The sequence below is a fragment of the Dipodomys ordii genome, unplaced genomic scaffold (assembly GCF_000151885.1).
Source record: "Dipodomys ordii isolate 6190 unplaced genomic scaffold, Dord_2.0 Scaffold10, whole genome shotgun sequence".
NCBI classification, from domain to species: Eukaryota; Metazoa; Chordata; class Mammalia; order Rodentia; family Heteromyidae; genus Dipodomys; species Dipodomys ordii.
Window position 1 is genome coordinate 23,728,950 of NW_012267226.1, and position 13,203 is coordinate 23,742,152.

At 43.7% G+C, this 13,203-nt stretch overlaps 1 protein-coding gene across 1 annotated transcript in view; it reads left to right on the top strand.

The window, feature by feature from the left end:
• Nucleotides 1–316: 316 nt before the first annotated feature.
• The window catches only part of Mmp20 (matrix metallopeptidase 20), a 34,733-nt gene continuing 21,846 nt past the window's right edge, over nt 317–13,203 (top strand). Inside the window, exons 1-5 of the mRNA XM_013009620.1 lie at nt 317–444; nt 5,720–5,967; nt 8,998–9,146; nt 11,057–11,182; nt 11,947–12,108. Coding sequence (XP_012865074.1) covers nt 319–444; nt 5,720–5,967; nt 8,998–9,146; nt 11,057–11,182; nt 11,947–12,108 — 811 coding nt within the window. The 5' untranslated portion in view covers nt 317–318. The remainder of the gene's footprint in view (nt 445–5,719; nt 5,968–8,997; nt 9,147–11,056; nt 11,183–11,946; nt 12,109–13,203) is intronic.

The following is a 13,203-nucleotide window of genomic DNA, read 5'->3' on the forward strand; positions in this document are numbered from 1 at the left end:
ATGCTTGTCCTGGGTTCAAATCAATCAAGTTTACGCTCCCCCACCCCCATGTGTTGGTAAGTAGTTAATAAACTTTTTTCTCCTTTAGAGATTTGGCAAATAGCGAAGAATGAAGCTTTCTCTGAGTCCTGTGCATGGATCTGCTACCCCGTCATCAGGGAGAGAAAGGAGCTGTGTAATTACCACTTGAGACATGATTCATCCTTCCTTGCAGGGCCCAGACCTGTTGGACTCTATAAAAGGAGCTCCGGGTCCAAGTGCAAAAGTGTGCTGTCTGCTGTCCCTCAGGCTGATATAATTACCACGCGTCGGGAGGAGATGAAGGTGCTCCCGGCATCTGGCCTTGCTGTCCTTCTCGTCACAGCTTTGAAGTTTTCCACTGCAGTCCCCTCCCTATTTGTGGCCACCCCCAGGACCTGGAGGAACAACTACCACCTTGCACAGGTTTGTGAATCTTTGTCCCAGTCCCCTCTTCCTCCTACCACTCCAGAAAGGCAAAAAAAAAATTTATTGTTTTAATCATTTAATAAGTGCACAGAACCATCTAAGATGGGGACATATTAGGTGCACCTGTTGCATGCCTAAGTGAACGAATAAATAGCAACAACATATCTTGTTTCTCACCGAATTTGAGGGGTTTTGCAAGCAAATATAAACAAGACAAAACAAGTATTGAAGGAAAAGAAAGGGAAGAAATATAAAACCTAAAGTATGAGACTCTCCACCCTACAGGTGGGGCTGTATATTTAGTAGTAAGTCCCTAGCAGACAACATAGAAGGACTTTCTGCATTCCCACTTTGAAAAATAGCTCTTATACTGAAGGTAACCTTGATCAGAATTTAAGTGAACTAAGGTTTTCCAAAGTGAAAACCCTCTTCCCTGTGGAGGGCTTTTCTTTCTGAAAGTGTTTCCCCATGACCCTTAACTGTGTTTTCTTCTCTGAAGATGTCTTTCCACCCGGCTGTTGGAAAGGCTCTGAGACAATTTACATTACAATTTTTGTAATGGCTACATGGCTCTGAATGACTCCAAGCATTTTAGTACACTTAAAGCGAAGGCAGCACTCCTTGTCCTACACAATTAATTGCCCAGAATTAGCAAAAGGTGTGACGAGATTTTTCTCATGTGTACCTCTCTGTCAACACACTACAAAGATGTGTGATTCCATTTGGGTGGGAGGGTGGCTCAGTGGTAGAATGCTTGCCTAGCATGCATGAAGCCCTGGGTTCCATTCCTCAGTACCACCACATAAGCAGAAAAAGCCAGAAATGGTGCTGTGGCTCAAGTGGTTGGGTGCTAGCCTTGAGCAAAAGAAGCTCAGGGACAGTGCCCAGGCTCTGAGTTCAAGCCCCAGGACTGGCACACAAAAAAAAGATGTGGGTCCAGTCAGAGTCGCTGGCCTGTAAAATAGGCTGGGGTGGTAGCCTGCAGCTCTCACTGTTCATCCCTTCTTCTGCTACCCCAGCTGTTAAGGATTTTCTACCACAGCTCTCACACATAACAAAGGAGGCTCCATCCAGAAGCAGACACCCAGTTGAAGTGAGCTTCAGTGGATGGGAGCCCCCTTGTACTTAAACTAAATGAAAAATAACTGGGAATGCTGAGATCTGCTGGGAATCATTCTTCCTGACGCCACCTACTTTACGTCCCCTCTCCCACAGGGTAGCCCCAACGCACCCCGGCCACCTGGATTCAGAAACTACAGAGGTTTTGTGACTTTCCCAAGGAGGGATGGGCTGAGGCCAGAACAGGTCTGACATGGTAGGAGAGCTCAGATCTGGTCCAGGGTTCAGGAAGACTACAAGTCTACAGACAAATCTAACTGGCATTAGATTACGAATGATGACTGTGAGTCACTACAGCAAAGAATGATCTGCAATGGCCACAACCCTTTGCAGAGATAATTAGCTGACCCAAGTCCATGAAGGAATAATAAAAGCCGCTGGTCCAGCCTATCAGGGGTATCTGGAACTAATGCGGTAGCCTTGGAATGTTGGAGACCTTTCATGATTCTTCTACCTCTCCAAATAAGTCTGCCCTCCTGGGTCTCTGTTGGGACAGGAGCATGGAAATGTATTCATGCCTTGTCCACTTGCACAGACCTTCTTCCTGCAAAGGTCCAATTATCCCCTGGGGGAGACCACCCAGCACCCTGGAAGGCTGCAAGGATCTGGCCAAGCATGTGAGCCCCTCATGACAGGAAGAATCAATTCCTCTCCTTATAGTTTATAGAAATGTGTACCAACCCTGTCCACTTGATGAAGAAACCCGCAGCCTAAGTTTATTTGCAGAAGGAATACCTTGTGATGAGTGCTGGAGATCCATGGGGTGGGGACCAGCGGGGGACAGGGGGCTGCCGTCAGGCCCCCAAGACAATCATTGAATGCAGACCTGCTGAGGGATGCTGGAACGAGAAGTTAAGCAGGAAGGAAGGGTGACTGGGGCAGGAGGCAGCAGTTGAGGAAAGTACTTCTGGGAGGTACCCACAATGTAGAGGGATACTGTCTGGAGAGGACTGGAGACAGAGAGGGTGGCCTGGCCATAAGACAGCGCAGGAACAGCCCAGGTGTGGGGGATTTTGGTCTACATCCCTGTGTGACTGAAGCTGAGCGGCCACAGCTGAAGGATCCTGGATCACCCCATGCCTGAAAGGCCAGCTCAGCAAGCACCTTCCACACTGGCATGTTCCTCTAAAACCAGCTAAGAGCAAACAGTCCCTCAGGCCTGGAAACACCCGATTCCTCGCCCTCTAAAATCCACCAGTACAAACATCTACCCTGGAAAAATGTAAACAGGTTTCTTAATTTATTTAATGTGTGTTTGCACAGCTTAAATTCTAATTTGCTGATTTGGGAAAAGGCTTTGAAGATGAGGGCATGATACCATACCTACTAATTTGCATAATCCAGGGTTTATTCTGGGTTTTGTTGTTGTTGTTTGACTATGATAAGGTTATATCTAATTGCCTCATTGCAGGTTAGAAATATCATGACTCAAAAATACATTTGAGGTTGGGCATGGTGGGGCATGTCTATATCCCAGCACTCAGTTGTCAGAGGCAGGCGGATCATGAATTAGAGGACAGCTTGAGCTATAGTGAGACCCTGTCTCAAAAGAACAACAACAACGTGCATTTGAAGCTGGACATGGTTGTTCAGAGCTGTAATCATAGCATTCAGGAGGAGGTGACAGAGGTTCTTGAGTTCAAAGCCAGCCTGGGCTATATAACAAAGCCTTGTCTCCAAAAAGCAGGAATGAAATGCATTTCATACACTTAACAAATGGCATTGCAACACAGTGCGCCGCCCACTCTCTGTGATCTACCTCGTTGCTGTGTGGCTGGGAGCCCAGCTGACTAGCCAGCATTGAGAGAGATTATTAAATCATCTACTGCTAGCTTAGGAAAGGACCAAAATATGAAACTCAAAGTGTGGTTTCTATGAAATGAGTATCATTCATCATTCATATACCAACAGAAAGTTTAAAAAAATAGATCTAGCTATCACCACTCATAGATTATCAGGTAGTGCTGACTTAACATTTAAAACAAGTTTTCAGATTGTCTCTGAAAATAACACACATAGGTTTTCACTTACCACATAATTATAAACTTGTAATTTAAAGAATAGACTAAAGAACTAACAGTGGTAAGTGTGATGGGTGTCACTAGCTTTTTGCCCAGGCTGATCTCAAACCAATCTTTGCCTCCTGAGTAGCTAGGATTAACTGCAAGTGTAAGCCACTGTGCCTGACCTTGCCTAGGATTTTGTAAAAGACAACAACCAAGAAAGTCATCCTCCTGCACACCCACTGAGGAACTAGAGCGCTCTGCTCTCTCCAACCCTGTTCCTTCCTACTTTCCTCTGAGCAGTAACAGTCTATGTTTTATGGAACTTTGAGACATAGGAGAGAATAAATTGATAATTCCCATCATTTAACCACCCAAAGATAACTACTAATATTCTCCAGACATACTTCATGTGTTTGTGTTTGTGTGTGGATGGTTGGTTTACTTATGAAATTGTGAAAATTATGATTATACTCATCATTTAATTAAAAAATTTAAATAATAAGTTCTCTCTTCTGATTTTATCAGAATTTATCTTCATAGTAAGGGCATTTTCCTAGGCCATTAAATACTTACTTTTCAAAAGCACATCAGTAGGGCTGGGAAGGTGGCTCCGTGGTAGAGCGCTTGCCTTGCATGCATGAGGCCCTGGGTTCGATTCCTCAGCACCACATAAGCAAAAAGAAAAAAGCTGGAAGTGGCGTTGTGGCTCAAGTGGTAGAGCGCTAGCCTTGAGCTGAAGAGCTGAGGGACAGCACTCAGGCCCAGAGTTCAGGCCCCACGACCGGACCCACAAAAAAAAAAAAGGACATCAGTAGAAAACTAGTTTTGTGTCACATGATTATATAACACTATATCTAACAAATCCCTTATTGTAAGACATTAAATTCACTTTCAATTTTTATTACCTATATATGTATGTGTGTTGTACTTAAGTAATACGCATAACTTATATATAACGTATAAATAAATATATGGCTTGGAAGTGGTAGAGTACCAGCCTTGACTAAAAAAGTTAAGCAACAACCCAAGGTCCTGAATTCAAGCCCAGTATAAACAAACAATAAATTAGTAACTAATACAGAGACAAACATAAAATTTATATATAATATAAAAACCCTATACTATATAAAAAACAATACATAATATATATTATGTATCACACATGTGCGTGCGCACACACACACGCACACGCACACGCACACACACTTTGGTCATTTCCAGAAACAAGGAGGACGACTAGAATTCCTGAATCTCACTCAGGGCTTGGTCCCCAATTTGCCCTGGCCTTCCTCCCTGGCTCACCCAGACCGCACCCCGAATCACACAACAGTGTATGTGCCAATGAAGCCTTATTGTTTATAGCTAATTTATTTGCTTCTAGGCTGAGAGAACCTAGTATAATAAACCTACTTTATACAAACAGATTCCACCCTATAATGCACTGAATCTGATGCAAAGCCTCAGGTTAGCAGTTCATGGAATGAGCCTTGTAAGGGAAAGAACTGATGGAGCTGTGCATAATGCACCTTGCACCAGTCACTAATACCCAGAGGTCAGGCAGCCTTCGCCCCCACCATTAGGTAACAGGTGTCAGTGATAAATCCCCTGTCCATGGGGAAAAGGCTCACTTCTGTGTCCTACTATTGTTTTCTTTTAGAATTTAATATCTAATAATTCACATTCATTAAATTCATGGTAGACAAACTATCAAAGGCAGGCGTATAGAAACAAATACTAGTCTAACCCCCTCACCACTCAAAGACAATCATTAATAATTTTGGATCTATCTAAACTCCATCTATGCAACTATGCCTACTTTTTTCAAACAAGGGAGTCTACACACTGTCTTTTTTTTTTGCCGGTTGTGGGGTCTGAACTCCAGGCCTGGGTGCTGTCCCTGAGCTCTTCAGCTCAAGGCTAGCACTCTACCACTTGAGCCACAGCGCCACTTCCAGCTTTTTCTGCTTATGTGGTGCTAAGGAATTGAACTCAGGGCCTCATGCATGCAAGGCAAGCACTCTACCACTGAGCCACCTTCCCAGCCCTACACACTGTCTTTATAACAAGAATATCTACTGCTGTTCTTGCTGAGTGTGACTGTTTCTCAGACTACACCACAGACATGTTAGCCTGCCTCTCCATTTCAGGCCTACCTTCAAAAGTATTACACAAGCAAAGGAAACCTCCAGATGGGGGAGATGGTTGCAAGAGGAGGCAGTCCCCTGGTGAAGAAGGTGAAGGAGCTGCAAGCCTTCTTAGGCCTCCAAGTCACTGGGAAGCTGGACCGGAACACAATGGACATGATCAAGAAACCTCGCTGTGGAGTTCCTGATGTGGCCAACTATCGACTCTTCCCAGGTGAACCCAAGTGGAAAAAAAATACTTTAACATACAGGTAATGAGGTCGAGTCTTTCAGAATTCAGAGAGAAACAACCCCCATCTATCCATCAGTTGTTTATGTCTCTCCCTGTCTCTGTCTCTCTCTTCCTTCTGAACTGTACAAAAATCACAATTCTCCATAGCAATAAGAATAAGAAGTTTCTAAACCCATAATATAATGCTAATTAGCTAACCTCATCATTATCATAAAAAACAGCCATCCTGGGAAAACTAATCTAGTCTAGAACTAATACCCTAACAATACCAACCAGTTTTCTCACAGCCCATCTGCTCAGTAAGAAAGATTATTCACTTATTACCTGCAATGAGCCTATATATCCATAAGGAGGCGCTTGGAACAAAAAATCAAAGCAGTGGGGTAGGAGCAGGAGTTATGACGCTATTGACTGAAATAACTAAAGACAAGATAAATATGTAAAAAATTGTGGAATCTTCTTCAACTGTATCCTAGTCCAACTGCACAGTAGCAAGGAGTATGGATTAAATCAAGACTGGGTGTATAATCCAGCACCTCCCAAACTCCTAACCCATGAGGCCTGCACCCCACAAACCTCATACCCCACAAACCCTCACCCCACGCTCACACTGCCCATCTGTTCTTGCTCCCAAACAAATCCCCTGACCTCCAACACAAGAAGCTATCTTAGTACTCCACATAGCTCGTATATTACAAATTATCTTGTAACAAATATCTGATCATTTTTTTAAAAAAATTACAGCATAATGCTGTGTGCATAAGCCCTTGAAGTCAGACAGAACTCAAACCCTGCCTAAACTCAAAACATAGATGATGTCAGGGCACCAATGGGTCACGCCTGTAATCCTAGCTACTCAGGAAGCTGAGATCTGAGGACCAACGTTCAAAGCCAGCCGGGGAGGAAAGTCTATGAGACTCTTATCTCCAACAAACCACTCAGAAAACTGGAAGTGGTGCTTTGGCTCAAGTAGTAGAGCACTAGCCTTGAGCTGAAGAGCTGAGGGACAGTGTTTGGGCCCAGAGTTCAAGCTCCATGACCAGCAAAACTAACAAACAAACATAGATGACAGTGATGATCAGGTAACACACAACATCAGAAATTGTGTAGAATCATGTGCAGAACAGAGCACATCTTCTGAGATTATCAGCTATGACTACAATTGTTTTACAATCAATGGACTCTGGGTCAGAATTTTCCCCACCTTCTCTTCTCTTCTCTTCACTTCTCTTCTCCTTTCCTCTCTTCTGGTGCTGTTCTTTCCTCCATCCTTGTTTTGTCCAGCTCTGCACACATGACCAGTTTAAGGATGCAGTGGACTCTTCTATAATAGGAAGGGATTTCAAGGTAAAAGGAATTTCAAAGTACTAAGTGAAGTTGTGATAAATCAAGAGATGCATATTGCAAAATAAACAGCATATTTTGAAGGGCTTAGATGGTCTTTTTAAGGGTCTTTCTGCTTTCCCTCTTTAACTCTGTATCTCCCTCTTCTGGATCTCAATTCCTAGGGCTGAAGTGCTCCTAGCTTCTCCCCCTTTACCTTCCCCTAGTCCTGCACCGACCTACTTATGATCCTCTCTGGGAGACATGTTCTGTCTTTGAGAACCCCAGCATTACAGATACTGGTGCATCAGAACAACCTAGGAGAGTTGCTAGAATGCACATTTCTAGACCATGCCTTCTTCAACAACTTTGAGAGCAACTGAGCAGCTGGGTTCTATTCAAGCACTTCTCTACCATCTTCTATGTGCCCCACACTGGAGCAGGAGCCAAAGGAAGAGAGAAAATAGGCATGAGTTCCCCTCCTAAGGTTGGCTCCCAAGACTTTGCTTCCGAGAGAAGCCATTATTCCGGCAGAGCCCACGGTCCTCCCCCTCCTTCCCTTCCTGAGGACTGTGGAAACCCAGTCCCTGGACTACATGGGAGAATGCCCAGGGGGTCACCAACTGTTTCCACTACTGGCACAAGAAGCAGTATGTACATCTCTCTGCCATTAGGTGTCGCTGTCACAGCCCCGCTTTGCTGGCATGCTCTGCTACTGCCACCCTATAGCCTGCTCTGTAAGGCCAGCACTTCCGCTTCAGAAGGTACTATTTTAAAAAAAAACACATTCCCCAGCAGTTCTGGGGAAATCCTGGTTGCTTTGACTGGGTTTCTTTGACCTAAAATTTCACGTTTGCATTTTTTTATAACTGAAAATTTTCCGTTCCTTTTGGAGAAAAAAAAAGATTCTACATTTAAGCCATTTCCAGGAAAAGAGATTTCTTTTTTTTTCAATTGTGAAAATACTGTACAGAGGGGTTACAATTACATGGGCAAGATAATGAGTACATTTCTTATCAGGTATTGTAGCCTCCTCCTTTGTTTCCCCTTCCTATCCTCCCCCTGACCCCTCCAGAGATTTCTTACTATCTGTAACATCATGTAAGTATTATTCTTTAAAAGTAGGAATACTAAAACAGGCAAGGTAGCTCATGACTATAATCCCAGCTACTTGAGGGGCAAAAATTGGGAGGATCACAATTCAAGAGTTTCGTGCCTTGACTGAGTTAGCCTGGCAGGATCACAGTTTAAGGCCAGCCTGCAAAAAGTTAGTAAGATTCTATCTCAACCAATTAAAAAACTGAGCACCATAGCATGTGTCTGCCATCCCAGTGTAAATAGGAGAATTATGGTTCAGGCTACCCAGAGAGGTAGCAAGGTGAGGGGAAGCAAGACCATATTTGAAAAATAACAAAAGCTAAAAGGACTAGGGTTATGGTTCCAATGTTAGAGTACCTTCTTAGCAAGTGTGAGGCCATGAGTTCAAACCCTGTTGCTGCCAAAAACAATAAAAAAAAACAGTATTATAACAAGAAGGATATCTCAACTGTGCTCACCCTGCCTTTCATTTGTCTTGTTAGTTAACAAGTAGCAAGCAGTTCAGCATCTTTCAAAGTCAAAAAAGAATTATTGTTTCCAAAAAAGAAATGTAAATGGTTAGCTATACTATTAACCTCTATTTAGGAGCAGCCCTGAGTGGAAAGCATATGCTGTTGTCTCTCCACAGGATATCCAAGTACACACCTTCCATGAGGCCTGCAGAGGTGGACAAGGCCGTGGAGATGGCTCTGCGGGCATGGAGCAGTGCCGTCCCCCTGAACTTTGTTAGAATAAACTCGGGAGAAGCGGATATCATGATATCTTTTGAAACCGGAGGTACTGTGGTGCTCCCTGGGTTCTGTCTGAATGCGCAGGGGAGTGTTCCCAACATTCCACCTTCTAAGTACTAAGTCCAAGTGGCCACATAGCCCTCCAGTGCTGTGATGGGAAGAGGCCCCAGCCACGGCCTCCTCATTGGGACCTGCATCTGGCTGGGTAATAGAGCCAGCAAAGTTCTTAGTGTTTCTGTCATCTCTAGATTCTGCTGGAGAATAGAATAGGCTCCCTGGGAAGCCTTCTGTTACGGTTTTGTCCCCTTGCGACACAATTGGATGTGATTTTGCTTTCCCGTTGGCTAGATGTTCATCGCTATTACCCAAGAAATTCCCCCTGAGGGAAATTCCCACTAGAGGCAGTAAGTTTGCAGGGACCCTGACCCAGGCCCCCCTGCAGCAATAGTCAGGAGAAGGGGCATTCTGGTCTCATCCACATTTGCAGACTGTGCCTGTGAGGTCTGCTCCAGCCCTACCCACCCCCGCTCTGTTCCCAACTTGGCTTGCTAAGGAGTGCAGCATGAGTTTGCACTGGGATGGATGGAGAACTCTGAGCCCCACTGGGAAAAACACAGCAGGAAACAGACCAAAGGAGGACCAGATGACGGCAAAATTTCCTTCCCTTCTCAGCTTCTTAGTGACTGCTAGTGCCTCTTCCCTTCTACAGATAATTCTAAGTGTCCTTGACATTTCAAGTCCTGACCTTCATTTCAATGACATCACTGGGAGGACATATATACTTAGGAGAGAGAAGATCAAGCAGGTCTTGAGAACAAATGCTTCAAAAGTGTCCCTGAGTGAAACCTGACTTTTTGATCATCCCAGATGACCAAAGTCACTTGGTAAAATGACAAGGCACTAAATTCAAGGATGCTTTGAAGGTCATGAAGTTAATGTGTGGGCCTCTTGTGCTCTTTCAATTTGTTGTCCAGTCCCCTGACACAAGGCTGACTAGGGATTTGGCCACCATTGCATTATGTCCTGAGAACACCTTGTGCTGAAGTCTTACTGAACTTTGCTTGGTTGGCTTTAAAAAAACATAGAACTGGCCAGACGCCGGTGGCTCACACCTGTAATCCTAGCTACTCAGGAGGCTGATCTGAGGATTGCGGTTCAAAGCCAGCCCAGGCAGGAAAGTCAGTGAGATTCTTATCTCTAATAAACCACCAGAAAACCAGAAGTGGCGCTGTAGCTCAAGTAGTAGAGTGCTAGTCTTGAGCTGAGGAGCTGAAGGACAGCGCTCAGGCCCAGAGTTCAAGCCCCATGACCAACCAAAAATAAAAAAAGTAGAACTGGGTAAAGTCACTAATATTGCACAGATTTTTGAAATGGAGCTTCTATTTTGGCACTTCTCATTCTGTTCTTTCTCCATTTCTGTTAAATTCATACTGAACTGTTAAATATAGATGGTAAAAAAAAAAAAGTACATAAAGCTTTGCAAGCTGGAGACCTTGATTACTTTTGTGTGTTTTACAAGTGAAGGTATATCAAACTTACATAGAAGTTTTCCTTCTGATACTTCCTCCGATTAAATTTGTATTGTGCAACAGACACAGAAAACCTGTTTTTGCTCAGTTACTAATTTCCTCTCTGCTAAATCATGTCCTGAATGCTCACATTCTAATCAGTGGATCAAGGTGCCATCAAATGTCCCTCTGTTCTTTCTCCTTTTGCAATCTCTGGCATATGCATAATCCTCAGGATGCTACGTGTTACCATAAAAACCACAATGATAATGTTTTGGTTATTTAATGCTGCCTTTCAATTTTCAATAGGCAATTATTTACTCATGTGAATGTCTTATAAAAATGACTAATCATAAACTGAAGCATCGTAGCTATTCAAAGGGTTGTCTGTTCCCTGTGCCCCACCAAACTGCCAGATCTTAATCCTGAAGCATTTCCTGTTGTTTAGATCACGGAGATTCATACCCATTTGATGGGCCTCGGGGGACTCTAGCCCACGCATTCGCGCCTGGAGAAGGCCTGGGAGGAGATACCCATTTCGACAATGCTGAGAAGTGGACTATGGGAACGAATGGTATATATGCACAATTCACGATAACCTGGAAAATACTGTTCCTTCTTCTGGGCCTCCATCATGAAACCTTGAGGTTCAACGTCCCAAGCCACCCTTTAACTAGGAGGGCTGGCTAAGAAAAACAAGTAAGCCAAAAATCCAGAAGGGAATACCCTAAGGGAAAAGAGCCACTCAAGATTATGCTGTAGATTTGTGTGATTTCTGTTTATAATATATCATCTCAAGCACCAATCCCTTCCCCCAATACATGGCTCTCTTTTTCTTAAATTACAAACATTGATTTTTTTTTTTGCCTATGTGTACTTGCTACATGCACAATGACTCACAAGTGTCTCCTGAGAAGTGTGATGGGGATGGGGAGGAAGGTTCCAGAACACTACTGTGCAGGTCATCTGGAAATTTTCATTGTGAAATGTGTGCATAAAAAGGAGTAGCTGCACTAGCAGAAAAGTGTTTGTGATCTAAATCAGTGTGTCACTGCAAAATTCATTGCCACTACTAGCCAAGGCCCTTCCTTATCAATCTGTCAAGCACCATTAGCAATGAGCAAAATGGATTGTTTCATGATTCCAGCCTCCCTCACCAACGAGCTAAAAAGAACAGAAGTCAGCTAACCTAAGTCTCCCAACAGTCTATCTTTGCTATACAGTGTGGAAAGGAAATGTGTTAAACTGTGATTTGGGTATAAGTTCCCCTGTAAAAGCAAAAAATAGAGAAAACTAAAACCTGTGTTGATGCTGCTTTTTCTCTCACACATTGCTTAGGTTTCAATTTATTTACTGTGGCGGCTCATGAATTTGGCCATGCCCTGGGCCTGGCCCATTCCACAGACCCATCAGCATTGATGTACCCAACTTATAAGTACCAGCAACCTTACGGCTTTCGCCTCCCCAAGGATGATGTGAAAGCGATCCAGGCCTTGTACGGTACGATCCATGCACCTCTTTAATCCCCAAGCCTGCAGTTGATCGGCATTCAGTCTCCAACTTAGAATAAGTTGACTAGGAAAGATTAGGCTACAGCCCACAGCCCCAACAATGCCTTCCTATGAAAAGCTTCTGGTGATCAACATTGCTTTCTTTTCTAAGGTTTTGAATCGTTCTTCTAGAGCAATAGAAAATGCAGATATTTGTTTAACTTTCTGATGAACATCAAAATTTACTCATTGGAAGAGGATAGTTATATCTTACAGTTGATATATTGTTGCTTACCCATTTGTAGACAAGTCATCCTATCTCCTTAAAAATAGCAATTATGGGGCTGGGAAGGTGGCTCAATGGTAGAGTGCTTGCCTCGCATGCATGAGGCCCGGGGTTTGATTCCTCAGCACCACATAAGCACTACATAAGCTGTGGCTCAAATAGTAGGGTGCTAGCCTTGAGCTGAAGAGCTGAGGGACAGAGCCCAGGCCCAGAGTTCAGTCCCAATAACCAACAAAAATAAACAAATGGCAATTATGGGACATGTGGTGACACCTCATGCCATCCTTATGGTAGCATGTAGGGTTCACTGTTATCACCATTCGAGATCTAAGAGAGCCAAAGGTCAGAGCAGGAACTATCCCAAGATAACTGAAAATCATATCAAGTATTAACATTTTTCCAAGCATAAGAAGACATTACTAAAAGCTCTATACCTAATTTTCCTCAAGGGAAAACCAAATCAATAAAAACTTGAGTGTGTTTGGAGAAACATCCTCAGAACTTCACCGTTTTTCTGGGATAGGCTTCATCAAAGATCAGAAAAATGACAAGAATGGTAGTATTGCTGGTGGATGACCATCAGAATGCACCGGCTCTCCCAAGCAAATCCCCCGAGCTACTTTTAACCACAAGCACTTTCAGGGTACTGCATTTCTTCTGATGCCTATTAGAATACTTAAGACTTGGCAGGATGCTAAGAAGAATAAAAATGGAAGGAAGGAAGGAAGGGAGGGAGGAAGGAAGGAAGGAAGGAAGGAAGGAAGGAAGGAAGGAAGGAAGGGAGGAAGGAAGGGAGGAAGGAAGGAAGGAAGGAAGGAA